The sequence below is a fragment of the Gymnoscopelus braueri genome (genome assembly GCF_963280865.1).
Source record: "Gymnoscopelus braueri genome assembly, chromosome: 19".
Classification (NCBI taxonomy): Eukaryota; Metazoa; Chordata; class Actinopteri; order Myctophiformes; family Myctophidae; genus Gymnoscopelus; species Gymnoscopelus braueri.
This window is the reverse complement of record NC_137621.1, coordinates 37,131,290-37,156,671: the sequence shown is the minus strand read 5'-3', so window position 1 is coordinate 37,156,671 and position 25,382 is coordinate 37,131,290. Positions and strand designations below refer to the sequence as shown.

The window sequence follows — 25,382 nt, the reverse complement described above, 5'->3', positions numbered from 1 at the left end:
TACTGGGGGATCCTTTTATGCCTGAATGCCTGATATGCCCATAAATGGGCATATGGAGATGATGATTCAAATGGTATATAAAAACAAAGTGTTTTTTTTTGGTAAGAAGTTAAAACTTTATACTCCGATAGTAATTGTCACTAGAGTGTTCGTTCCGTAACAGGGGTCTCCCCATCTCTCAAGCTCTTATATATATTTTCAGGTGGGTTGCCAATTTCATCCAATCAAGAGTACCCAATTATCAGCTTTAATTACTTATATTGAGTCATACTTAATATTTCGCCCAACGTATGTGCAGTGTTTGGGTTATGTGCTGTGCACAGACAGTGTAGCAGGGATGAAAAGTGACTTTGTACTTGGTACCTGCAACAGTTCCAACACACACACACACACACACACACACATGCTCGCACGCGTGTGCGTCCCGTCGCCGCGGCGCAGACCCACAGAGAACACACACGCGCACGCATGCGTTTTTGGGAGGATTTTGTTACTTTTTTCCGCTTTTTGGTTATTTAATTCTCTAGATTATCTCTTCTCATTATTCCTCCTGCATGGTTACAGTACATAATAGTGGCTGTCGGGGCTGAAACCTCTTAACCTTTTGTGTTTTTTTGTGAATTAACATATTCACTGCCAGGGACTATTTAATACTGGGAGGTAGCTTCTGCCAGCATTTTTAAGCATTCTGACAAATTTTTCAAGAACCACATAATATTTATCTCCAGTATGATCGATTTCCTGATGGTTGCTAATCACAGAGGAAATCACTGTTGAATCACCAGTCCTCTTATTGAAAATAGCATGTTTTGCCCAAAATACATAGTAAAAAAAAAAGTACACAGGAAGAACCGGCACATAAAAATTATCCAGAGTTTCTGGGAAGCATTCCTCTCATGTCGATGGAATTGAGTTCTTGAATGGTTGCCAGGGTGCTGATTTCAGACTCGTTGAGGCTGTTGAGTGTAGCATGGATTCCGAAATGGAGCTTATCTTCCATGGAGTAATGTTTATATATCCTCTTGGCTTTCTCTATATAGGCAGTAGGCTTGGTGATGTCTACCCGCTGTTTGCAGAGTAAACCCAACTCAGTAAAGGGAACCAGGTAAGGATCATACCTGATTCGATGCTCACTGGACAGTACTTGTGTGAAACACAGCTCGGCCTGCGGGAGTCTGTCCAGGTGTTTGAGACAAAGACCTTTCAACATCTGGACCAAACAACTGTCATCCGCATGGAACTCTGATGGGTTGGGGTCACTGCGCAGCATTTCCTCCGCTTTCTCTACAGTGGTGAGGAGAGCTTTGGTACAATCTGCTCTCTTCCCAGTTATGTTGAAACCATTCCACAATACATCATCTCCAGTGCAGGTATGACAAGTCTAACAGGGTTGGTTGCGTTGTATCTTCTAGATTTCCTGATGGCAAACTTCTCTGCAGATATAGACTTGCCTACCACACACTGTTTCAATCCCTCTACCTGCCTGAACAGCTCCACTAGGTTCTCTCCAGTTTCCACTACTTCATCTTCTGACATCATACTGAGAATCGCTGCTTTCTGGTACACAAATAAAAGCTTGGACAAGTTGCTCTCCTTACACAGAAGGTCGGCATACGGGTAGGCCTGAACCCAATTCTGCTGGTAGGAATGACACCACATCAACTCCCAGTAACACAGATGATGGATCTGTCTCAACTGCTGTTGGGAACCAATACACTCCTCATACCCGGATAAGGCCTTCTCAAAGTTTCCTTTGAGTGTTGCGATGCGAGGCGAGTAGAAGATGCAAGTGGATGTTGGGGTATTTCTGTTGCCACGGCTCCAGTAAAGCTTCAGCTTCCACTAGATCTTCTCCTGTTCCCAGCATCAAGTTGGTATATGTGTGATAAGAGAGCAGTGTCAGAGTGCACATTACCGATGGCAGAGTGCATCTAGATGCTACCTCTTTTAGCTGACACAGACCATAGTCCCATACTCTGCATAGTCCCTTTTTTTTTGTAGTTGTGCACCTCATGGGTAACCTAGTAATTATCATAAATAAAGGCTCCAGTCCTTCCTTCTTCCTGCAACAGCCGGCATGTTGCTGCATGGCATCATGTTATGCACTTTACTCTGTGAGCCACCCCACCCACCTCTTTTTTGTTTTGTTTTAATCAGCCATGTTGGCTAGCTGTTTTATATTTTTTCTCATGTATTGAATGTAACAATTATTTTTGTATTTTTTCTTTATTAGGTTGACCCCAATCTGGGAACCCAAAGCCAAATGAGAATGAAAAACAGCGGCCTCTGCTGTTTGTGCTATCTCATGTTGGCTCTGGGACAATGAAAGCGCAGCACACATGCGCAAAGGAAACCGGGGTTTTAGTCTGCCTTCACGCTGCACTTCCGGGTGGTGCGACTATGTTTTCATTCCCACTAACAATATTTCTACACGGAACACTAACACCACTTCTGCCAGAGAACATGGATCGTTTTGGTTATACGCCCACTTGTTTCTATGATGAAAGAGCAAGTTAAAATGTAAATATCTTTCCGTGGTTTTGTCTGCTCCGCGGACGCTATTGTTAAATTAGTTTCGGCTTGTTTCGAGTAGGGAAGGATCAGCGGACACGTAAATCCCGCCCACTACATTTGATTGGGTAAAGCGCGGCCTGCTTCCTGATCTGAAGGCACGCCCACGCCCACACAGTGCGCACACGTTTTGACGAACCTTCACAACAGATTTTAACGCAGAGCAGAATCTGTTCTTGAGAGATTAGGTTGACCCTAGTCTGGGAGGCATTGCGTCGGAGCTTGGACAGCAGGGGCGCGGCCACTGCGTTGTGATTCAAATCAACAGCCAATGAAGAAAAGGGGGCGGGATCCACATGCACTGGGTGTTGCATCTAAATAGGATCGACGGGAAGCAATTTCCCCTTGAGAAATTGCGGCCGCCATTGTTGTGTACTGCTGTTTGCCTCTTGTCGGACTTTTTAGACGAGTTGCACAGCTCTCAGACCGGTAAGAGGCGTGTCCGTTCAGATTCTGAGCGTAAGTTACATCCCGCCCACAAATACCAGGGCTCTGGCCCAGAAGTTCCTCGCCGAGTTGGCGGAAACTTCTGGGAACTCAGATTAGGTTGACCCTGACATCTTTCCCAGGCCCCCTTGTCATGTTGGATGTGACCAGTAGAGAACGTATTATGTTCCCTGCTGGTCAGGGGGAATGCCTTCCTTGTCTTGGATTTAGGTCTTGACATTATAAATTGTTATCACTTGGCTCAACCTTCAGTCTTGACGAAGACCTGCATTCCTACATGAATGAACAATTACAACAATTGACACAGACGCAGAGCTCATCTCCTTCTGTGATGTTGTAGTAAGACAGGGTGCGTCCATCTTCCAGTTTCTTGTTAGCAAAGGTTAGCTTCTGCTTGGCACAACGAATGCCTGTCTTTGCTTGGATTTTGGCCTTGACAGTCTCAATGGTATCACTTGGCTCAACCTCCAGGGCAATGGTCTTGTCTTTGTTCCTCGCAAAGATCTGCATGTTTTCACAATTTGAGTTGCTACTGTGAACTGCTGTAATTAAGGAGCTCAATATTTTCCCACTGAAGCCTATCCTCGCATATGATTTTGTCAAGAGAAACCACTCTGCGAACTGAAATGAATGTTTGAAAGCTCTCTCTTTTATTGGCATATTTTGTTAGCAGTGACGTCACAGTTCTGACCTCACATATGTGTAGGCTATATATGGAGATGAAATCTTGATGTGCAAGCCGTGCATGCATCCGTGAACTTTCAAGAACCGCTCAAACGATCAACTTCAAACTCGGCCTGCGTATCGCCGAGGACCCCAGGGAACGCCCTGCCTGGTGTGAAAACGGTTGGATTGGTGGTTGTCCTGAACCGCCAATACAACCGATATGCCCATATATGGGCTAATTGGCAAGACTGATAGCATACAGACACAGTCTGCTTGAATAATTTTGTTTTAGATTCTTTGCTCTGGCTCCTCATCTGAAAAGAGAGTCGGTGGCCAAATTAAATAGATCTGCCACAATACTAGATGATACGACTGGCAGATAGGCTGCACCAGAATGCAGTCTTTAAAGATCCAGTGGTTAAAAAAAAAAATACTGGGGGATCCTTTTATGCCTGAATGCCTGATATGCCCATAAATGGGCATATGGAGATGATGATTCAAATGGTATATAAAAACAAAGTGTTTTTTTTTGGTAAGAAGTTAAAACTTTATACTCCGATAGTAATTGTCACTAGAGTGTTCGTTCCGTAACAGGGGTCTCCCCATCTCTCAAGCTCTTATATATATTTTCAGGTGGGTTGCCAATTTCATCCAATCAAGAGTACCCAATTATCAGCTTTAATTACTTATATTGAGTCATACTTAATATTTCGCCCAACGTATGTGCAGTGTTTGGGTTATGTGCTGTGCACAGACAGTGTAGCAGGGATGAAAAGTGACTTTGTACTTGGTACCTGCAACAGTTCCAACACACACACACACACACACACACACACATGCTCGCACGCGTGTGCGTCCCGTCGCCGCGGCGCAGACCCACAGAGAACACACACGCGCACGCATGCGTTTTTGGGAGGATTTTGTTACTTTTTTCCGCTTTTTGGTTATTTAATTCTCTAGATTATCTCTTCTCATTATTCCTCCTGCATGGTTACAGTACATAATAGTGGCTGTCGGGGCTGAAACCTCTTAACTTTTTGTGTTTTTTTGTGAATTAACATATTCACTGCCAGGGACTATTTAATACTGGGAGGTAGCTTCTGCCAGCATTTTTAAGCATTCTGACAAATTTTTCAAGAACCACATAATATTTATCTCCAGTATGATCGATTTCCTGATGGTTGCTAATCACAGAGGAAATCACTGTTGAATCACCAGTCCTCTTATTGAAAATAGCATGTTTTGCCCAAAATACATAGTAAAAAAAAAAGTACACAGGAAGAACCGGCACATAAAAATTATCCAGAGTTTCTGGGAAGCATTCCTCTCATGTCGATGGAATTGAGTTCTTGAATGGTTGCCAGGGTGCTGATTTCAGACTCGTTGAGGCTGTTGAGTGTAGCATGGATTCCGAAATGGAGCTTATCTTCCATGGAGTAATGTTTATATATCCTCTTGGCTTTCTCTATATAGGCAGTAGGCTTGGTGATGTCTACCCGCTGTTTGCAGAGTAAACCCAACTCAAACAGAGTAAAGGGAACCAGGTAAGGATCATACCTGATTCGATGCTCACTGGACAGTACTTGTGTGAAACACAGCTCGGCCTGCGGGATACTGTCCAGGTGTTTGAGACAAAGACCTTTCAACATCTGGACCAAACAACTGTCATCCGCATGGAACTCTGATGGGTTGGGGTCACTGCGCAGCATTTCCTCCGCTTTCTCTACAGTGGTGAGGAGAGCTTTGGTACAATCTGCTCTCTTCCCAGTTATGTTGAAACCATTCCACAATACATCATCTCCAGTGCAGGTATGACAAGTCTAACAGGGTTGGTTGCGTTGTATCTTCTAGATTTCCTGATGGCAAACTTCTCTGCAGATATAGACTTGCCTACCACACACTGTTTCAATCCCTCTACCTGCCTGAACAGCTCCACTAGGTTCTCTCCAGTTTCCACTACTTCATCTTCTGACATCATACTGAGAATCGCTGCTTTCTGGTACACAAATAAAAGCTTGGACAAGTTGCTCTCCTTACACAGAAGGTCGGCATACGGGTAGGCCTGAACCCAATTCTGCTGGTAGGAATGACACCACATCAACTCCCAGTAACACAGATGATGGATCTGTCTCAACTGCTGTTGGGAACCAATACACTCCTCATACCCGGATAAGGCCTTCTCAAAGTTTCCTTTGAGTGTTGCGATGCGAGGCGAGTAGAAGATGCAAGTGGATGTTGGGGTATTTCTGTTGCCACGGCTCCAGTAAAGCTTCAGCTTCCACTAGATCTTCTCCTGTTCCCAGCATCAAGTTGGTATATGTGTGATAAGAGAGCAGTGTCAGAGTGCACATTACCGATGGCAGAGTGCATCTAGATGCTACCTCTTTTAGCTGACACAGACCATAGTCCCATACTCTGCATAGTCCCTTTTTTTTTGTAGTTGTGCACCTCATGGGTAACCTAGTAATTATCATAAATAAAGGCTCCAGTCCTTCCTTCTTCCTGCAACAGCCGGCATGTTGCTGCATGGCATCATGTTATGCACTTTACTCTGTGAGCCACCCCACCCACCTCTTTTTTGTTTTGTTTTAATCAGCCATGTTGGCTAGCTGTTTTATATTTTTTCTCATGTATTGAATGTAACAATTATTTTTGTATTTTTTCTTTATTAGGTTGACCCCAATCTGGGAACCCAAAGCCAAATGAGAATGAAAAACAGCGGCCTCTGCTGTTTGTGCTATCTCATGTTGGCTCTGGGACAATGAAAGCGCAGCACACATGCGCAAAGGAAACCGGGGTTTTAGTCTGCCTTCACGCTGCACTTCCGGGTGGTGCGACTATGTTTTCATTCCCACTAACAATATTTCTACACGGAACACTAACACCACTTCTGCCAGAGAACATGGATCGTTTTGGTTATACGCCCACTTGTTTCTATGATGAAAGAGCAAGTTAAAATGTAAATATCTTTCCGTGGTTTTGTCTGCTCCGCGGACGCTATTGTTAAATTAGTTTGGGCTTGTTTCGAGTAGGGAAGGATCAGCGGACACGTAAATCCCGCCCACTACATTTGATTGGGTAAAGCGCGGCCTGCTTCCTGATCTGAAGGCACGCCCACGCCCACACAGTGCGCACACGTTTTGACGAACCTTCACAACAGATTTTAACGCAGAGCAGAATCTGTTCTTGAGAGATTAGGTTGACCCTAGTCTGGGAGGCATTGCGTCGGAGCTTGGACAGCAGGGGCGCGGCCACTGCGTTGTGATTCAAATCAACAGCCAATGAAGAAAAGGGGGCGGGATCCACATGCACTGGGTGTTGCATCTAAATAGGATCGACGGGAAGCAATTTCCCCTTGAGAAATTGCGGCCGCCATTGTTGTGTACTGCTGTTTGCCTCTTGTCGGACTTTTTAGACGAGTTGCACAGCTCTCAGACCGGTAAGAGGCGTGTCCGTTCAGATTCTGAGCGTAAGTTACATCCCGCCCACAAATACCAGGGCTCTGGCCCAGAAGTTCCTCGCCGAGTTGGCGGAAACTTCTGGGAACTCAGATTAGGTTGACCCTGACATCTTTCCCAGGCCCCCTTGTCATGTTGGATGTGACCAGTAGAGAACGTATTATGTTCCCTGCTGGTCAGGGGGAATGCCTTCCTTGTCTTGGATTTAGGTCTTGACATTATAAATTGTTATCACTTGGCTCAACCTTCAGTCTTGACGAAGACCTGCATTCCTACATGAATGAACAATTACAACAATTGACACAGACGCAGAGCTCATCTCCTTCTGTGATGTTGTAGTAAGACAGGGTGCGTCCATCTTCCAGTTTCTTGTTAGCAAAGGTTAGCTTCTGCTTGGCACAACGAATGCCTGTCTTTGCTTGGATTTTGGCCTTGACAGTCTCAATGGTATCACTTGGCTCAACCTCCAGGGCAATGGTCTTGTCTTTGTTCCTCGCAAAGATCTGCATGTTTTCACAATTTGAGTTGCTACTGTGAACTGCTGTAATTAAGGAGCTCAATATTTTCCCACTGAAGCCTATCCTCGCATATGATTTTGTCAAGAGAAACCACTCTGCGAACTGAAATGAATGTTTGAAAGCTCTCTCTTTTATTGGCATATTTTGTTAGCAGTGACGTCACAGTTCTGACCTCACATATGTGTAGGCTATATATGGAGATGAAATCTTGATGTGCAAGCCGTGCATGCATCCGTGAACTTTCAAGAACCGCTCAAACGATCAACTTCAAACTCGGCCTGCGTATCGCCGAGGACCCCAGGGAACGCCCTGCCTGGTGTGAAAACGGTTGGATTGGTGGTTGTCCTGAACCGCCAATACAACCGATATGCCCATATATGGGCTAATTGGCAAGACTGATAGCATACAGACACAGTCTGCTTGAATAATTTTGTTTTAGATTCTTTGCTCTGGCTCCTCATCTGAAAAGAGAGTCGGTGGCCAAATTAAATAGATCTGCCACAATACTAGATGATACGACTGGCAGATAGGCTGCACCAGAATGCAGTCTTTAAAGATCCAGTGGTTAAAAAAAAAATACTGGGGGATCCTTTTATGCCTGAATGCCTGATATGCCCATAAATGGGCATATGGAGATGATGATTCAAATGGTATATAAAAACAAAGTGTTTTTTTTTGGTAAGAAGTTAAAACTTTATACTCCGATAGTAATTGTCACTAGAGTGTTCGTTCCGTAACAGGGGTCTCCCCATCTCTCAAGCTCTTATATATATTTTCAGGTGGGTTGCCAATTTCATCCAATCAAGAGTACCCAATTATCAGCTTTAATTACTTATATTGAGTCATACTTAATATTTCGCCCAACGTATGTGCAGTGTTTGGGTTATGTGCTGTGCACAGACAGTGTAGCAGGGATGAAAAGTGACTTTGTACTTGGTACCTGCAACAGTTCCAACACACACACACACACACACACACATGCTCGCACGCGTGTGCGTCCCGTCGCCGCGGCGCAGACCCACAGAGAACACACACGCGCACGCATGCGTTTTTGGGAGGATTTTGTTACTTTTTTCCGCTTTTTGGTTATTTAATTCTCTAGATTATCTCTTCTCATTATTCCTCCTGCATGGTTACAGTACATAATAGTGGCTGTCGGGGCTGAAACCTCTTAACTTTTTGTGTTTTTTGTGAATTAACATATTCACTGCCAGGGACTATTTAATACTGGGAGGTAGCTTCTGCCAGCATTTTTAAGCATTCTGACAAATTTTTCAAGAACCACATAATATTTATCTCCAGTATGATCGATTTCCTGATGGTTGCTAATCACAGAGGAAATCACTGTTGAATCACCAGTCCTCTTATTGAAAATAGCATGTTTTGCCCAAAATACATAGTAAAAAAAAAAGTACACAGGAAGAACCGGCACATAAAAATTATCCAGAGTTTCTGGGAAGCATTCCTCTCATGTCGATGGAATTGAGTTCTTGAATGGTTGCCAGGGTGCTGATTTCAGACTCGTTGAGGCTGTTGAGTGTAGCATGGATTCCGAAATGGAGCTTATCTTCCATGGAGTAATGTTTATATATCCTCTTGGCTTTCTCTATATAGGCAGTAGGCTTGGTGATGTCTACCCGCTGTTTGCAGAGTAAACCCAACTCAAACAGAGTAAAGGGAACCAGGTAAGGATCATACCTGATTCGATGCTCACTGGACAGTACTTGTGTGAAACACAGCTCGGCCTGCGGGAGTCTGTCCAGGTGTTTGAGACAAAGACCTTTCAACATCTGGACCAAACAACTGTCATCCGCATGGAACTCTGATGGGTTGGGGTCACTGCGCAGCATTTCCTCCGCTTTCTCTACAGTGGTGAGGAGAGCTTTGGTACAATCTGCTCTCTTCCCAGTTATGTTGAAACCATTCCACAATACATCATCTCCAGTGCAGGTATGACAAGTCTAACAGGGTTGGTTGCGTTGTATCTTCTAGATTTCCTGATGGCAAACTTCTCTGCAGATATAGACTTGCCTACCACACACTGTTTCAATCCCTCTACCTGCCTGAACAGCTCCACTAGGTTCTCTCCAGTTTCCACTACTTCATCTTCTGACATCATACTGAGAATCGCTGCTTTCTGGTACACAAATAAAAGCTTGGACAAGTTGCTCTCCTTACACAGAAGGTCGGCATACGGGTAGGCCTGAACCCAATTCTGCTGGTAGGAATGACACCACATCAACTCCCAGTAACACAGATGATGGATCTGTCTCAACTGCTGTTGGGAACCAATACACTCCTCATACCCGGATAAGGCCTTCTCAAAGTTTCCTTTGAGTGTTGCGATGCGAGGCGAGTAGAAGATGCAAGTGGATGTTGGGGTATTTCTGTTGCCACGGCTCCAGTAAAGCTTCAGCTTCCACTAGATCTTCTCCTGTTCCCAGCATCAAGTTGGTATATGTGTGATAAGAGAGCAGTGTCAGAGTGCACATTACCGATGGCAGAGTGCATCTAGATGCTACCTCTTTTAGCTGACACAGACCATAGTCCCATACTCTGCATAGTCCCTTTTTTTTTGTAGTTGTGCACCTCATGGGTAACCTAGTAATTATCATAAATAAAGGCTCCAGTCCTTCCTTCTTCCTGCAACAGCCGGCATGTTGCTGCATGGCATCATGTTATGCACTTTACTCTGTGAGCCACCCCACCCACCTCTTTTTTGTTTTGTTTTAATCAGCCATGTTGGCTAGCTGTTTTATATTTTTTCTCATGTATTGAATGTAACAATTATTTTTGTATTTTTTCTTTATTAGGTTGACCCCAATCTGGGAACCCAAAGCCAAATGAGAATGAAAAACAGCGGCCTCTGCTGTTTGTGCTATCTCATGTTGGCTCTGGGACAATGAAAGCGCAGCACACATGCGCAAAGGAAACCGGGGTTTTAGTCTGCCTTCACGCTGCACTTCCGGGTGGTGCGACTATGTTTTCATTCCCACTAACAATATTTCTACACGGAACACTAACACCACTTCTGCCAGAGAACATGGATCGTTTTGGTTATACGCCCACTTGTTTCTATGATGAAAGAGCAAGTTAAAATGTAAATATCTTTCCGTGGTTTTGTCTGCTCCGCGGACGCTATTGTTAAATTAGTTTCGGCTTGTTTCGAGTAGGGAAGGATCAGCGGACACGTAAATCCCGCCCACTACATTTGATTGGGTAAAGCGCGGCCTGCTTCCTGATCTGAAGGCACGCCCACGCCCACACAGTGCGCACACGTTTTGACGAACCTTCACAACAGATTTTAACGCAGAGCAGAATCTGTTCTTGAGAGATTAGGTTGACCCTAGTCTGGGAGGCATTGCGTCGGAGCTTGGACAGCAGGGGCGCGGCCACTGCGTTGTGATTCAAATCAACAGCCAATGAAGAAAAGGGGGCGGGATCCACATGCACTGGGTGTTGCATCTAAATAGGATCGACGGGAAGCAATTTCCCCTTGAGAAATTGCGGCCGCCATTGTTGTGTACTGCTGTTTGCCTCTTGTCGGACTTTTTAGACGAGTTGCACAGCTCTCAGACCGGTAAGAGGCGTGTCCGTTCAGATTCTGAGCGTAAGTTACATCCCGCCCACAAATACCAGGGCTCTGGCCCAGAAGTTCCTCGCCGAGTTGGCGGAAACTTCTGGGAACTCAGATTAGGTTGACCCTGACATCTTTCCCAGGCCCCCTTGTCATGTTGGATGTGACCAGTAGAGAACGTATTATGTTCCCTGCTGGTCAGGGGGAATGCCTTCCTTGTCTTGGATTTAGGTCTTGACATTATAAATTGTTATCACTTGGCTCAACCTTCAGTCTTGACGAAGACCTGCATTCCTACATGAATGAACAATTACAACAATTGACACAGACGCAGAGCTCATCTCCTTCTGTGATGTTGTAGTAAGACAGGGTGCGTCCATCTTCCAGTTTCTTGTTAGCAAAGGTTAGCTTCTGCTTGGCACAACGAATGCCTGTCTTTGCTTGGATTTTGGCCTTGACAGTCTCAATGGTATCACTTGGCTCAACCTCCAGGGCAATGGTCTTGTCTTTGTTCCTCGCAAAGATCTGCATGTTTTCACAATTTGAGTTGCTACTGTGAACTGCTGTAATTAAGGAGCTCAATATTTTCCCACTGAAGCCTATCCTCGCATATGATTTTGTCAAGAGAAACCACTCTGCGAACTGAAATGAATGTTTGAAAGCTCTCTCTTTTATTGGCATATTTTGTTAGCAGTGACGTCACAGTTCTGACCTCACATATGTGTAGGCTATATATGGAGATGAAATCTTGATGTGCAAGCCGTGCATGCATCCGTGAACTTTCAAGAACCGCTCAAACGATCAACTTCAAACTCGGCCTGCGTATCGCCGAGGACCCCAGGGAACGCCCTGCCTGGTGTGAAAACGGTTGGATTGGTGGTTGTCCTGAACCGCCAATACAACCGATATGCCCATATATGGGCTAATTGGCAAGACTGATAGCATACAGACACAGTCTGCTTGAATAATTTTGTTTTAGATTCTTTGCTCTGGCTCCTCATCTGAAAAGAGAGTCGGTGGCCAAATTAAATAGATCTGCCACAATACTAGATGATACGACTGGCAGATAGGCTGCACCAGAATGCAGTCTTTAAAGATCCAGTGGTTAAAAAAAAAATACTGGGGGATCCTTTTATGCCTGAATGCCTGATATGCCCATAAATGGGCATATGGAGATGATGATTCAAATGGTATATAAAAACAAAGTGTTTTTTTTTGGTAAGAAGTTAAAACTTTATACTCCGATAGTAATTGTCACTAGAGTGTTCGTTCCGTAACAGGGGTCTCCCCATCTCTCAAGCTCTTATATATATTTTCAGGTGGGTTGCCAATTTCATCCAATCAAGAGTACCCAATTATCAGCTTTAATTACTTATATTGAGTCATACTTAATATTTCGCCCAACGTATGTGCAGTGTTTGGGTTATGTGCTGTGCACAGACAGTGTAGCAGGGATGAAAAGTGACTTTGTACTTGGTACCTGCAACAGTTCCAACACACACACACACACACACACACATGCTCGCACGCGTGTGCGTCCCGTCGCCGCGGCGCAGACCCACAGAGAACACACACGCGCACGCATGCGTTTTTGGGAGGATTTTGTTACTTTTTTCCGCTTTTTGGTTATTTAATTCTCTAGATTATCTCTTCTCATTATTCCTCCTGCATGGTTACAGTACATAATAGTGGCTGTCGGGGCTGAAACCTCTTAACTTTTTGTGTTTTTTTGTGAATTAACATATTCACTGCCAGGGACTATTTAATACTGGGAGGTAGCTTCTGCCAGCATTTTTAAGCATTCTGACAAATTTTTCAAGAACCACATAATATTTATCTCCAGTATGATCGATTTCCTGATGGTTGCTAATCACAGAGGAAATCACTGTTGAATCACCAGTCCTCTTATTGAAAATAGCATGTTTTGCCCAAAATACATAGTAAAAAAAAAAGTACACAGGAAGAACCGGCACATAAAAATTATCCAGAGTTTCTGGGAAGCATTCCTCTCATGTCGATGGAATTGAGTTCTTGAATGGTTGCCAGGGTGCTGATTTCAGACTCGTTGAGGCTGTTGAGTGTAGCATGGATTCCGAAATGGAGCTTATCTTCCATGGAGTAATGTTTATATATCCTCTTGGCTTTCTCTATATAGGCAGTAGGCTTGGTGATGTCTACCCGCTGTTTGCAGAGTAAACCCAACTCAAACAGAGTAAAGGGAACCAGGTAAGGATCATACCTGATTCGATGCTCACTGGACAGTACTTGTGTGAAACACAGCTCGGCCTGCGGGAGTCTGTCCAGGTGTTTGAGACAAAGACCTTTCAACATCTGGACCAAACAACTGTCATCCGCATGGAACTCTGATGGGTTGGGGTCACTGCGCAGCATTTCCTCCGCTTTCTCTACAGTGGTGAGGAGAGCTTTGGTACAATCTGCTCTCTTCCCAGTTATGTTGAAACCATTCCACAATACATCATCTCCAGTGCAGGTATGACAAGTCTAACAGGGTTGGTTGCGTTGTATCTTCTAGATTTCCTGATGGCAAACTTCTCTGCAGATATAGACTTGCCTACCACACACTGTTTCAATCCCTCTACCTGCCTGAACAGCTCCACTAGGTTCTCTCCAGTTTCCACTACTTCAACTTCTGACATCATACTGAGAATCGCTGCTTTCTGGTACACAAATAAAAGCTTGGACAAGTTGCTCTCCTTACACAGAAGGTCGGCATACGGGTAGGCCTGAACCCAATTCTGCTGGTAGGAATGACACCACATCAACTCCCAGTAACACAGATGATGGATCTGTCTCAACTGCTGTTGGGAACCAATACACTCCTCATACCCGGATAAGGCCTTCTCAAAGTTTCCTTTGAGTGTTGCGATGCGAGGCGAGTAGAAGATGCAAGTGGATGTTGGGGTATTTCTGTTGCCACGGCTCCAGTAAAGCTTCAGCTTCCACTAGATCTTCTCCTGTTCCCAGCATCAAGTTGGTATATGTGTGATAAGAGAGCAGTGTCAGAGTGCACATTACCGATGGCAGAGTGCATCTAGATGCTACCTCTTTTAGCTGACACAGACCATAGTCCCATACTCTGCATAGTCCCTTTTTTTTTGTAGTTGTGCACCTCATGGGTAACCTAGTAATTATCATAAATAAAGGCTCCAGTCCTTCCTTCTTCCTGCAACAGCCGGCATGTTGCTGCATGGCATCATGTTATGCACTTTACTCTGTGAGCCACCCCACCCACCTCTTTTTTGTTTTGTTTTAATCAGCCATGTTGGCTAGCTGTTTTATATTTTTTCTCATGTATTGAATGTAACAATTATTTTTGTATTTTTTCTTTATTAGGTTGACCCCAATCTGGGAACCCAAAGCCAAATGAGAATGAAAAACAGCGGCCTCTGCTGTTTGTGCTATCTCATGTTGGCTCTGGGACAATGAAAGCGCAGCACACATGCGCAAAGGAAACCGGGGTTTTAGTCTGCCTTCACGCTGCACTTCCGGGTGGTGCGACTATGTTTTCATTCCCACTAACAATATTTCTACACGGAACACTAACACCACTTCTGCCAGAGAACATGGATCGTTTTGGTTATACGCCCACTTGTTTCTATGATGAAAGAGCAAGTTAAAATGTAAATATCTTTCCGTGGTTTTGTCTGCTCCGCGGACGCTATTGTTAAATTAGTTTCGGCTTGTTTCGAGTAGGGAAGGATCAGCGGACACGTAAATCCCGCCCACTACATTTGATTGGGTAAAGCGCGGCCTGCTTCCTGATCTGAAGGCACGCCCACGCCCACACAGTGCGCACACGTTTTGACGAACCTTCACAACAGATTTTAACGCAGAGCAGAATCTGTTCTTGAGAGATTAGGTTGACCCTAGTCTGGGAGGCATTGCGTCGGAGCTTGGACAGCAGGGGCGCGGCCACTGCGTTGTGATTCAAATCAACAGCCAATGAAGAAAAGGGGGCGGGATCCACATGCACTGGGTGTTGCATCTAAATAGGATCGACGGGAAGCAATTTCCCCTTGAGAAATTGCGGCCGCCATTGTTGTGTACTGCTGTTTGCCTCTTGTCGGACTTTTTAGACGAGTTGCACAGCTCTCAGACCGGTAAGAGGCGTGTCCGTTCAGATTCTGAGCGTAAGTTACATCCCGCCCACAAATACCAGGGCTCTGGCCCAGAAGTTCCTCGCCGAGTTGGCGGAAACTTCTGGGAACTCAGATTAGGTTGACCCTGACATCTTTCCCAGGCCCCCTTGTCATGTTGGATGTGACCAGTAGAGAACGTATTATGTTCCCTGCTGGTCAGGGGGAATGCCTTCCTTGTCTTGGATTTAGGTCTTGACATTATAAATTGTTATCACTTGGCTCAACCTTCAGTCTTGACGAAGACCTGCATTCCTACATGAATGAACAATTACAACAATTGACACAGACGCAGAGCTCATCTCCTTCTGTGATGTTGTAGTAAGACAGGGTGCGTCCATCTTCCAGTTTCTTGTTAGCAAAGGTTAGCTTCTGCTTGGCACAACGAATGCCTGTCTTTGCTTGGATTTTGGCCTTGACAGTCTCAATGGTATCACTTGGCTCAACCTCCAGGGCAATGGTCTTGTCTTTGTTCCTCGCAAAGATCTGCATGTTTTCACAATTTGAGTTGCTACTGTGAACTGCTGTAATTAAGGAGCTCAATATTTTCCCACTGAAGCCTATCCTCGCATATGATTTTGTCAAGAGAAACCACTCTGCGAACTGAAATGAATGTTTGAAAGCTCTCTCTTTTATTGGCATATTTTGTTAGCAGTGACGTCACAGTTCTGACCTCACATATGTGTAGGCTATATATGGAGATGAAATCTTGATGTGCAAGCCGTGCATGCATCCGTGAACTTTCAAGAACCGCTCAAACGATCAACTTCAAACTCGGCCTGCGTATCGCCGAGGACCCCAGGGAACGCCCTGCCTGGTGTGAAAACGGTTGGATTGGTGGTTGTCCTGAACCGCCAATACAACCGATATGCCCATATATGGGCTAATTGGCAAGACTGATAGCATACAGACACAGTCTGCTTGAATAATTTTGTTTTAGATTCTTTGCTCTGGCTCCTCATCTGAAAAGAGAGTCGGTGGCCAAATTAAATAGATCTGCCACAATACTAGATGATACGACTGGCAGATAGGCTGCACCAGAATGCAGTCTTTAAAGATCCAGTGGTTAAAAAAAAAATACTGGGGGATCCTTTTATGCCTGATATGCCCATAAATGGGCATATGGAGATGATGATTCAAATGGTATATAAAAACAAAGTGTTTTTTTTTGGTAAGAAGTTAAAACTTTATACTCCGATAGTAATTGTCACTAGAGTGTTCGTTCCGTAACAGGGGTCTCCCCATCTCTCAAGCTCTTATATATATTTTCAGGTGGGTTGCCAATTTCATCCAATCAAGAGTACCCAATTATCAGCTTTAATTACTTATATTGAGTCATACTTAATATTTCGCCCAACGTATGTGCAGTGTTTGGGTTATGTGCTGTGCACAGACAGTGTAGCAGGGATGAAAAGTGACTTTGTACTTGGTACCTGCAACAGTTCCAACACACACACACACACACACACACATGCTCGCACGCGTGTGCGTCCCGTCGCCGCGGCGCAGACCCACAGAGAACACACACGCGCACGCATGCGTTTTTGGGAGGATTTTGTTACTTTTTTCCGCTTTTTGGTTATTTAATTCTCTAGATTATCTCTTCTCATTATTCCTCCTGCATGGTTACAGTACATAATAGTGGCTGTCGGGGCTGAAACCTCTTAACTTTTTGTGTTTTTTTGTGAATTAACATATTCACTGCCAGGGACTATTTAATACTGGGAGGTAGCTTCTGCCAGCATTTTTAAGCATTCTGACAAATTTTTCAAGAACCACATAATATTTATCTCCAGTATGATCGATTTCCTGATGGTTGCTAATCACAGAGGAAATCACTGTTGAATCACCAGTCCTCTTATTGAAAATAGCATGTTTTGCCCAAAATACATAGTAAAAAAAAAAGTACACAGGAAGAACCGGCACATAAAAATTATCCAGAGTTTCTGGGAAGCATTCCTCTCATGTCGATGGAATTGAGTTCTTGAATGGTTGCCAGGGTGCTGATTTCAGACTCGTTGAGGCTGTTGAGTGTAGCATGGATTCCGAAATGGAGCTTATCTTCCATGGAGTAATGTTTATATATCCTCTTGGCTTTCTCTATATAGGCAGTAGGCTTGGTGATGTCTACCCGCTGTTTGCAGAGTAAACCCAACTCAAACAGAGTAAAGGGAACCAGGTAAGGATCATACCTGATTCGATGCTCACTGGACAGTACTTGTGTGAAACACAGCTCGGCCTGCGGGAGTCTGTCCAGGTGTTTGAGACAAAGACCTTTCAACATCTGGACCAAACAACTGTCATCCGCATGGAACTCTGATGGGTTGGGGTCACTGCGCAGCATTTCCTCCGCTTTCTCTACAGTGGTGAGGAGAGCTTTGGTACAATCTGCTCTCTTCCCAGTTATGTTGAAACCATTCCACAATACATCATCTCCAGTGCAGGTATGACAAGTCTAACAGGGTTGGTTGCGTTGTATCTTCTAGATTTCCTGATGGCAAACTTCTCTGCAGATATAGACTTGCCTACCACACACTGTTTCAATCCCTCTACCTGCCTGAACAGCTCCACTAGGTTCTCTCCAGTTTCCACTACTTCATCTTCTGACATCATACTGAGAATCGCTGCTTTCTGGTACACAAATAAAAGCTTGGACAAGTTGCTCTCCTTACACAGAAGGTCAGCATACGGGTAGGCCTGAACCCAATTCTGCTGGTAGGAATGATTTGGCTCAACTAAGGGAATGAACTCGTTCTCATGCTATTCATCAAAAATGTGGAATGCCCTACCAAAAGGAGTAAAGGAGTGTAAAACCCTACTCACTTTCAAAACTGCCCTAAAGATACACCTTCAGGAGGCTGCAATTCGAAAGGGAATGAAAAATCAAACAGATCCGTCGTGATCTCTTGACTATAGAGATCATGTGTAAGGATTTATGTTAAATTTGGATAAAATCTGAAGGAGTAATATCCAAAAATGTGTTTTACATAAGTCGGCCTCCTGGTGGCGCTATAAAAGGCAGATGTAAAAAATGCAGGGCAAAGGTTTTTCCTTGGCCTCTAGGGAGTGCACATACAAAGTTTTGAACAGATCGTTGCAGTTACGGGTAAATACACAGATCTTTGCAGTTACGGGTAAATACACAAATCAGCCTGTTATAGTGCCACCATGAGGCTGATTTGAAAAATTTGAAGTGGCATTTCTTCCTCGGCCTAGTGGGAATGTATGTGCAAGATTTCACGGAAATTGCATGCTGTGTTCATGATTTGAGGCATTTTGTTAAAAACAGAGCACTCAAACTTTGGAAGCCATTCTTAGCCAATCAGGATGGAATATGAAAAATTTGAAAACCCCGTTTTGTTTAATGACTATAGAGATACTGTGTACAGATTTGCATGACATTTGGACAAAATCTGTACAGTCAAAACTTGTGTTTTGCAAAAACACTGGTGGCGCTACAACAGGTCCATGTGAAAAATTTGGGGCAGAGGTTCTGAATTGGGAGATTAGCTGGTCACGGACGGACGGACACACACACACACACACACACACACGGACGGACAGGGTGCAAAACATACTCTCTCGCCATGCCTTTCGGCCTGGCGGAGACAATAAATACATTTCTGGGAGATGATAGTGTGCTGCGCAAAAGGCTTAATTCTAATGTTGAACGTGAATGCCTTTTATAAAAGTAAAATTATAAAATGTTATAAACAAAATGCTTTGAACTTGGTACAACTTAATACATGTTTGTTTTTAAGATAAACAAATTATAATTATGTAGCCTACTGTACTGTAAGTACAAGTGTCCTATAAGGTAAATAAACAATGCGATTGTTTGAGATTTGTTTGCCCTGACTTCCTGTCAGCGAACTTCACCCTGTGTTATTCTTGGTTCTCTCGGGACTGTTGAGGCTTGATTTTCCTATAGACATATGTTGACTTAATAGGTAACGTATCAAACTAAGCCAAACTGTCCCAGATAACAAGTAACGGAATAAAAGGCACAAATGGTTTTACGGGGGCGGGGAGCCAGGTGCGTGCCGTCCTTTCAGTATCACCTCATCATGTGATCAATACAGTGTTTCTGAACCGAACTGCCCTTAGACTTTAACGGTTACAGATAGAATGGTAAAATAATGTTAATAGTAATTAAATGTTTTCCTTTATACCCTCCTGCCCTCCTCTGTGCAGTGTTTGTTGGAACTGGGTAAAGTTGAGGAACACTTGCTCCAGCGAGATTTGGCTCACACAGTAGTGTCCAACACCGTACTTCTCTTTGGCCGCCTCCATTGTCCCAAACACCTGTGCCCAGGTGACGGTCTTGTCAGTCAGGTGGTAGTGCACCATGCCCTGGTGCTCATCCTTCAGTACACTACCCGGGAAGATGCTTTCAATGAAACGTTGGAAGCGCTGCAGGTTGCTCTCGTCCTCTTCCAGGTCCACCTCCTCTACGTCGTGCACCACCTTTGCCAGCAGGGTGTAGCCGCTGCCAAACCTGCTCTTGAGATGCTGGGGACTGCCCAGACACTTCAACTGACCTTTGACCATAACAGCCAGCCTGGTGCACAGGGCTTCACACTCCTCCATACTGTGTGTTGTGATGACGACGGCCTTGCCGGACTGTCGTGTGCGCGTGACGGCATCCCACAGCCATCTTCTAGCCACAGGGTCCATGCCGGTGGACGGCTCGTCCAGGAAGATGACCGGAGGTCCACCAATCAAAGCAATGCCTACGCTCAGTTTCCTCTGGTTGCCACCGCTGTAAGTGCTGACCAGTTTGTCTGCATGGGGCTCCAGCAGCAGTGACCTGAGGACCTTCTCCGCACACCCAGACAAATATTTATCTGGGATTCCCCGGAGCCTGGCGTACATACGCAAAGTCTCTCTTCCCGTCATGTGGTCCAAAAGAGCATTAAACTGGGGACAGTAGCCGATGCGTCGCTGCACTTTTTTAATATCACTCAGGATGCTGTATCCATCGATGTAGGCGTTCCCAGATGTGACGCTCTCGTCCCCGGTAAGCATCTTAAAGGTGGTGGTCTTCCCTGCACCGTTGAAGCCCAGCAGACCAAAACACTCTCCTTTGCCCACAGCTAGAGATAACCGGTTCACAGCCAGCAGAGTCCCAACGCTGCCATACACCTTGCTGAGTTCCCGCAGTATGAGGGGGCTACCGGCCGCGGATTCCACCGCAGGCTGGCACTCTAGAACCCTCCTCCTCTCCTCAGCCACATCACTGTCCTCTGGAAGCAGCGCTGCATCGGCTGTCACCGGTCGCTGTGTGAGCCTTCTGGCCAGGAAGCGAAGAAGGGAGCCAAGGAAACATTGGAGTGTCCAGACCATTTGCAGTTCGATGACAAAGAGCAATGTGATGAAGACTATGCCCTGCACCGAGAAAGACACCAGGAAACGGCCGACCCCAGGCTCGGACATTGAAAAGTAGTTCTCCTGGTATGTGAGTCGGTAAGTCTCGCACATTCTCTGGTCCACAAGGTTGGAGGTACAAAAGGAGGTTAACTGGTAATTCTGGTAGAACTGACTGAAGGACATGCCCAAGCAGTAGTTAGGGAAGATCATAAACATCTTGTCCAGTAGATCAGCCACCTCAGGGGTGATCTCCTTTAAGATCGAAACAGTCACAGTGGTGACATTGCCCGATATGATGTTGAAGATGGTGAGGCGTACGTACGCAGTGCCCGCCGTGTTGAACAGGAAGCTGAGCAGGTACATGAGAGGTATGACGGCCCAGCCGTACAGCAGCAGCATCAGTAACACGTCCGCCAGGCGGTTGTCCTCCACGAAGGCCTTGACTGCAAACGCCCGGAACACCCCCAGCAGGAGGACGCAGGGCAGCAGGAAGTTCACAAGATCCCACAGTAGGGCGGAGAACCAGAAGTTAGAGAGATGGAGCCCGCTGACCTGCTGGACATGTCTGGACTTGATGGAGCGCTCTGTGACCAGCAGCAGGGCGAATGTGCTGGACAGGGACGCCATGCCGTACATCATGTTGATGGCGATCTGGAAGCCGGTCTGTCCGTCCTCAGAGAGCTGGCTCTGGGCGATCTTGGAGTGTGTGAGTGGCATGGGGTGATTCCCCGTCTGGATAGAAGCATCAGGCCCTGCCAGAAATTTGAACAGTGCGTTGTCCACCATCATGAGGGCTGTAGCCGGTGTGTGGTAGCCCTCGTTGTTGAAGTATGCTATCGCCGAGGCCTCTGCAAAGCCACCACTGCCGCTGTTGCCATGGAAGGCAGCGCCAACCACATACTGCTGGTCGAACGCCCTGCCCTCCTTCTTCGCCTGGGCCAGGATGTAATCATTGAAGTTGTTAGTGATGTTGATGATCTGTGCCTGTGATGCTTTGACGTGGTAGGCGTATTCCGTTGCCAGGATAGCTGCCAGGGAACCATCTCTGGGTCCCAGGACCACCGGGACTCTGGTGGGGCCGTAGTGCCTGAGATCCAGCCAGTGTGAAGCACTCCGCTGGCTGCTGGGGGAGGTGCGGATAACAATGGCGGCTATCATTAAGACAAGGGGTACCAGGAACTGGGCCACCATCACCTTCCAGTTCCTCAAGCTGTACAGTGCTCTTTTCAGGAACATGGCGTAGAACTGCTGCATGTATAATCTGAGCCCTGTGTTGAGCTTCATGTTGGAGAGGTCCTCTGAGATGAGCATCTGGCTGTCAGTGAAGTCGCTGTGGTCCGCCATTCCACCGTTGCTGCCGGCGTCATCTGTGATCTGCTGGTGAGAGCGCTTCTCGTGTTGCAGCTGAATGGCCTGGATGTCCAAACTGGAATCCACCAGTTTCCCCACTCTGAGGAAGACTTCCTCCATGGTGGTTACAGAAGCTCCATAGCTGGCGATGCCCAACTTCTCCTTGTTCACCTCAAGCTCAGAGAACAGCAACTCAAACCTGTCTGCACTCTCCTTAGGCAATATGTAGGAAAGTTCTGCACCCACGTTGCTCTCCAGCGTGGCGTTGGGAACATACTTGTGGACCAGACGGGTGATCTCGGACACATTACAAAGAGCATCCTTCACAATGACCATGTGGTAACCAGCACCATATTTGTTCTTGAGGAAGAGGGGCGAGCCGCAGCACTGCAGCTGTCCTTCGGTCATGATGGCAATGCGGTCGCCCAGATGGTCTGCCTCGTCCATGAAGTGCGTGGTGAGCAAGATGGTTCGCCCGCGCTTCTCCCCCTGCAGCAGGTCCCAGGTGGCACGGCGCGCCGAAGGGTCCATGCCCGACGTGGGCTCGTCCAGCATCACCACTTTGGAGTTACCGGTTAGGGAAATACCAATCGACAGCTTTCTCTTCATGCCACCAGAGAGGGTCTTGGAGAGAACATGACGTTTGTCCTCCAGGTTTAGGATACAAATGGTGTGGTCCACTTCAGCAAAGATCTGGTCTCTGGGGAAGCCTTTCAGCTGTGCGTAGAAGAGCAGGTGCTCCCTGACCGTCAGGTTATCAAACAAGATATCATGTTGAGGACAGAGACCCAGGCTGCTGCGGATCAGAGCCATATCGTTACAGATGTCATAACCGTTGATGTAAGCCCGTCCGCTGGTAGGTGGGAACAAACCAGTCAGCATGGACAGCGTGGTTGTCTTTCCAGCCCCGTTGTGACCCAGCAATACTGTGATCTGTCCCTCAAACATATTAACCGTGAGGTCCCGTACAGCCTGCTGTGTCTTGTTGCCCACTTTGAATTCCTTGGTTAGATGTTTGATCTTGACCCCGGAAACCAGTCCTGTCGGTTCTTCCTCCATGAACTTGCCGTTCACAGCGTTCCCGGCATCCTCCTCTTCCCTGTTCCCATTGACCGAAGCCATGAAGGGACTGCTGCGCCAGTAGGAGGGCAGGATGAAGAAGTAGTATGGTAGCGGTACTCCGTACTCACCAGGGAAAACGGCCTCCATGTACCACGCCACCAGGCCGTATAGCAAGGCGTCCAGCAGCAGCAGCCCGAGGACCTGGGCCAGGGACAAGTCATCATCCACCGTCACCGAGTCAAACAGGTTGGACCACTGCATCCCTGTGCCTTTGCCTTCAAACATTCCTAAGAGCTGGGCTCCCATAGCCATGGCCACGTTGGAAATAAGGCAGGCAGATGTCTTCTGGGCATGGCTGAGTAGCTCATAGCGTGGCCTCAGGAACGTGTAAGGCAGGTAGCTCAGGAAGTAGATGAAGCCGCCTGCAGCTGCTGCCACATCAGCTCGAGAAAAGAAAGTACTGATCATGAAGCTGAAGTTGATGGTAGCTACAGCAAAGACCAGCAGGAAGACAAATACCAGTGTGGGGTCACTGTAGCTCAGCACAGCTCCTTCAGGGCTCACAGGAATGCACAAGAGCAGAGTGACGAAGAAGACGGAGATGGAGAGCAAGAGGAAGAAGGTGAGGAACCAGGCGCTCCAGTGGAGCCAGTTGTTGAGACCCATCATCTGCATGTACTCCTTGAGCTTCTTCTCCTTTTCCTGCACCATGGCCCGCAAGATGTCGAGCAAGGTGTAGGTGAAGCTGAGCATCAGCAGCAGTGGCAGCATGGCCTGAATGATCTTGATGAAATGGTCTTCCCTGTACGCCGGGTCCGGGAAGCGGGACAGGAGCACCCTGGTCTGGTTCAGCAGGGAGTCTGCCAATGTTCTGTTGTAGGACCGCATGATGGCCCGGTCCACGGCATGTTGTACCGTTAGAAAGCCCTCGTCATAATAACCAGGAATACCCCCCACATTTCTTGAGTCCCGGGGTCCCGGCTCCTGGAAGTGGGTGAACAGGCCATGGGTGTGCCAATTCAAATCATCTGGGACTGGGAAAATGGCGCTCGGGGGCCGCCACCTCCTGAATGGGGAACGAGGGGTGTAGGGGAAACGCAGGCGGTAGCTCACCTGCCGGGGTAGCGGTTCATCGTCGTGGCTGAAGGGATGTTCAAATACCACCACGGCGAGAACCTTCCCTGACTGAGGATCGTCCCTCGCGTAGTCCTCAAACTGCTGCTCCGTGTCAAATCCACGCACCGAGGTGATGTGTGGCCTTCCTGTGCCATTCGTGATATCGACAAGCAGGCTCTGCTGCACATCCTCTGCTACCTGCTGCACCGCTCTGGAGCTGCCCGGCACATAGGCCAGCTGGAAGGATTCGGTGAGCGCAGCGTCCTGCGTCCGGAGCAGCAAGGGAGGCAGAGCGTCGACGGAGAAGTTCTCATAGACCTTGTGTTCCTTGTTCTCCCCTGGGGGTACGTTGTGACGTACATAAATGAGGACGCATGAGAACAGCAGAGGCAGGGTTATTTCCACCAAGGTTACCAGAATACGACGTTTCTGTCGCAGATAGTTCTTCCACAGCAGTAATCCAAACTGTCGCGTGAGACTCATGGTCTGCCGCCCTTACTGGAATTACTGTAGCATTAGACTCATGGTCCGCGTCCTTACTGGAATTGCTGTTCTCTTTTAAAGGCGGTACGATCAAAATATGTTGGCTCTTAATCATAGCCGACTGACATCACAGACCACGTCAGTATTGTGACATCAGTCTATATTTGGGCTGACACACCCACAACTTCAATGTTGTAGAATAGAAGCAATGTTAAAGCTATACCACAGTGGTTGGTATGTGGTATAGCCTTAACATTGCTTCTATTCTACAACATATTGAAGTTGTGGTTGTGGGTGTGTCATTACAATGTTTGTCGATAGGGAAGGAATGGCGAAAAATAAAATGCTTAGTGCCCATATACTTTGTAATAGAACAACACGTTGTCTCAGAAACAGTCAATACATAAATAAATACATTTCTGGTATATTTCTGGTGCCTTTGTGTGCCACTCTTGTATGATGAAATAGGGCATTCATTTATGGGTAAAAAAATGAAAAAAAAGAAATACATAAGAAACACATAAAACGTTGAAATATAGAGATACAAGGTTTATGCCATAAATGACTGCCCTATGAAAGCACTAGTGTCATGCATTATCTCCATATA

The 25,382-nt window shown here is 46.3% G+C and overlaps 1 protein-coding gene and 4 pseudogenes across 5 annotated transcripts; all 5 read right to left on the bottom strand.

The window, feature by feature from the left end:
* Positions 1–865: 865 nt before the first annotated feature.
* On the bottom strand, positions 866–1,912 carry LOC308074783 (tetratricopeptide repeat protein 39B-like; annotated as a pseudogene). The gene has a single exon. The product of its transcript is annotated as a tetratricopeptide repeat protein 39B-like (transcript).
* Positions 1,913–4,982: 3,070 nt separating this feature from the next.
* On the bottom strand, positions 4,983–6,035 carry LOC308074782 (tetratricopeptide repeat protein 39B-like; annotated as a pseudogene). Its single transcript has one exon. The product of its transcript is annotated as a tetratricopeptide repeat protein 39B-like (transcript).
* A 3,064-nt stretch (positions 6,036–9,099) lies between these two features.
* LOC308074781 (tetratricopeptide repeat protein 39B-like) lies at positions 9,100–10,152 on the bottom strand (annotated as a pseudogene). Its single transcript has one exon. The product of its transcript is annotated as a tetratricopeptide repeat protein 39B-like (transcript).
* Positions 10,153–13,217: 3,065 nt separating this feature from the next.
* On the bottom strand, positions 13,218–14,270 carry LOC308074780 (tetratricopeptide repeat protein 39B-like; annotated as a pseudogene). Its single transcript has one exon. The product of its transcript is annotated as a tetratricopeptide repeat protein 39B-like (transcript).
* Positions 14,271–17,327: 3,057 nt separating this feature from the next.
* On the bottom strand, positions 17,328–24,775 carry LOC308074779 (phospholipid-transporting ATPase ABCA3-like; the record flags this gene model as incomplete). The annotated part of the gene is given in 4 exon segments (XM_080414287.1): positions 17,328–17,849; positions 17,948–18,025; positions 19,567–19,593; positions 19,595–24,775. Coding segments are annotated over 4 exon segments (5,808 nt in total).
* Between the last annotated feature and the right edge of the window lie 607 nt (positions 24,776–25,382).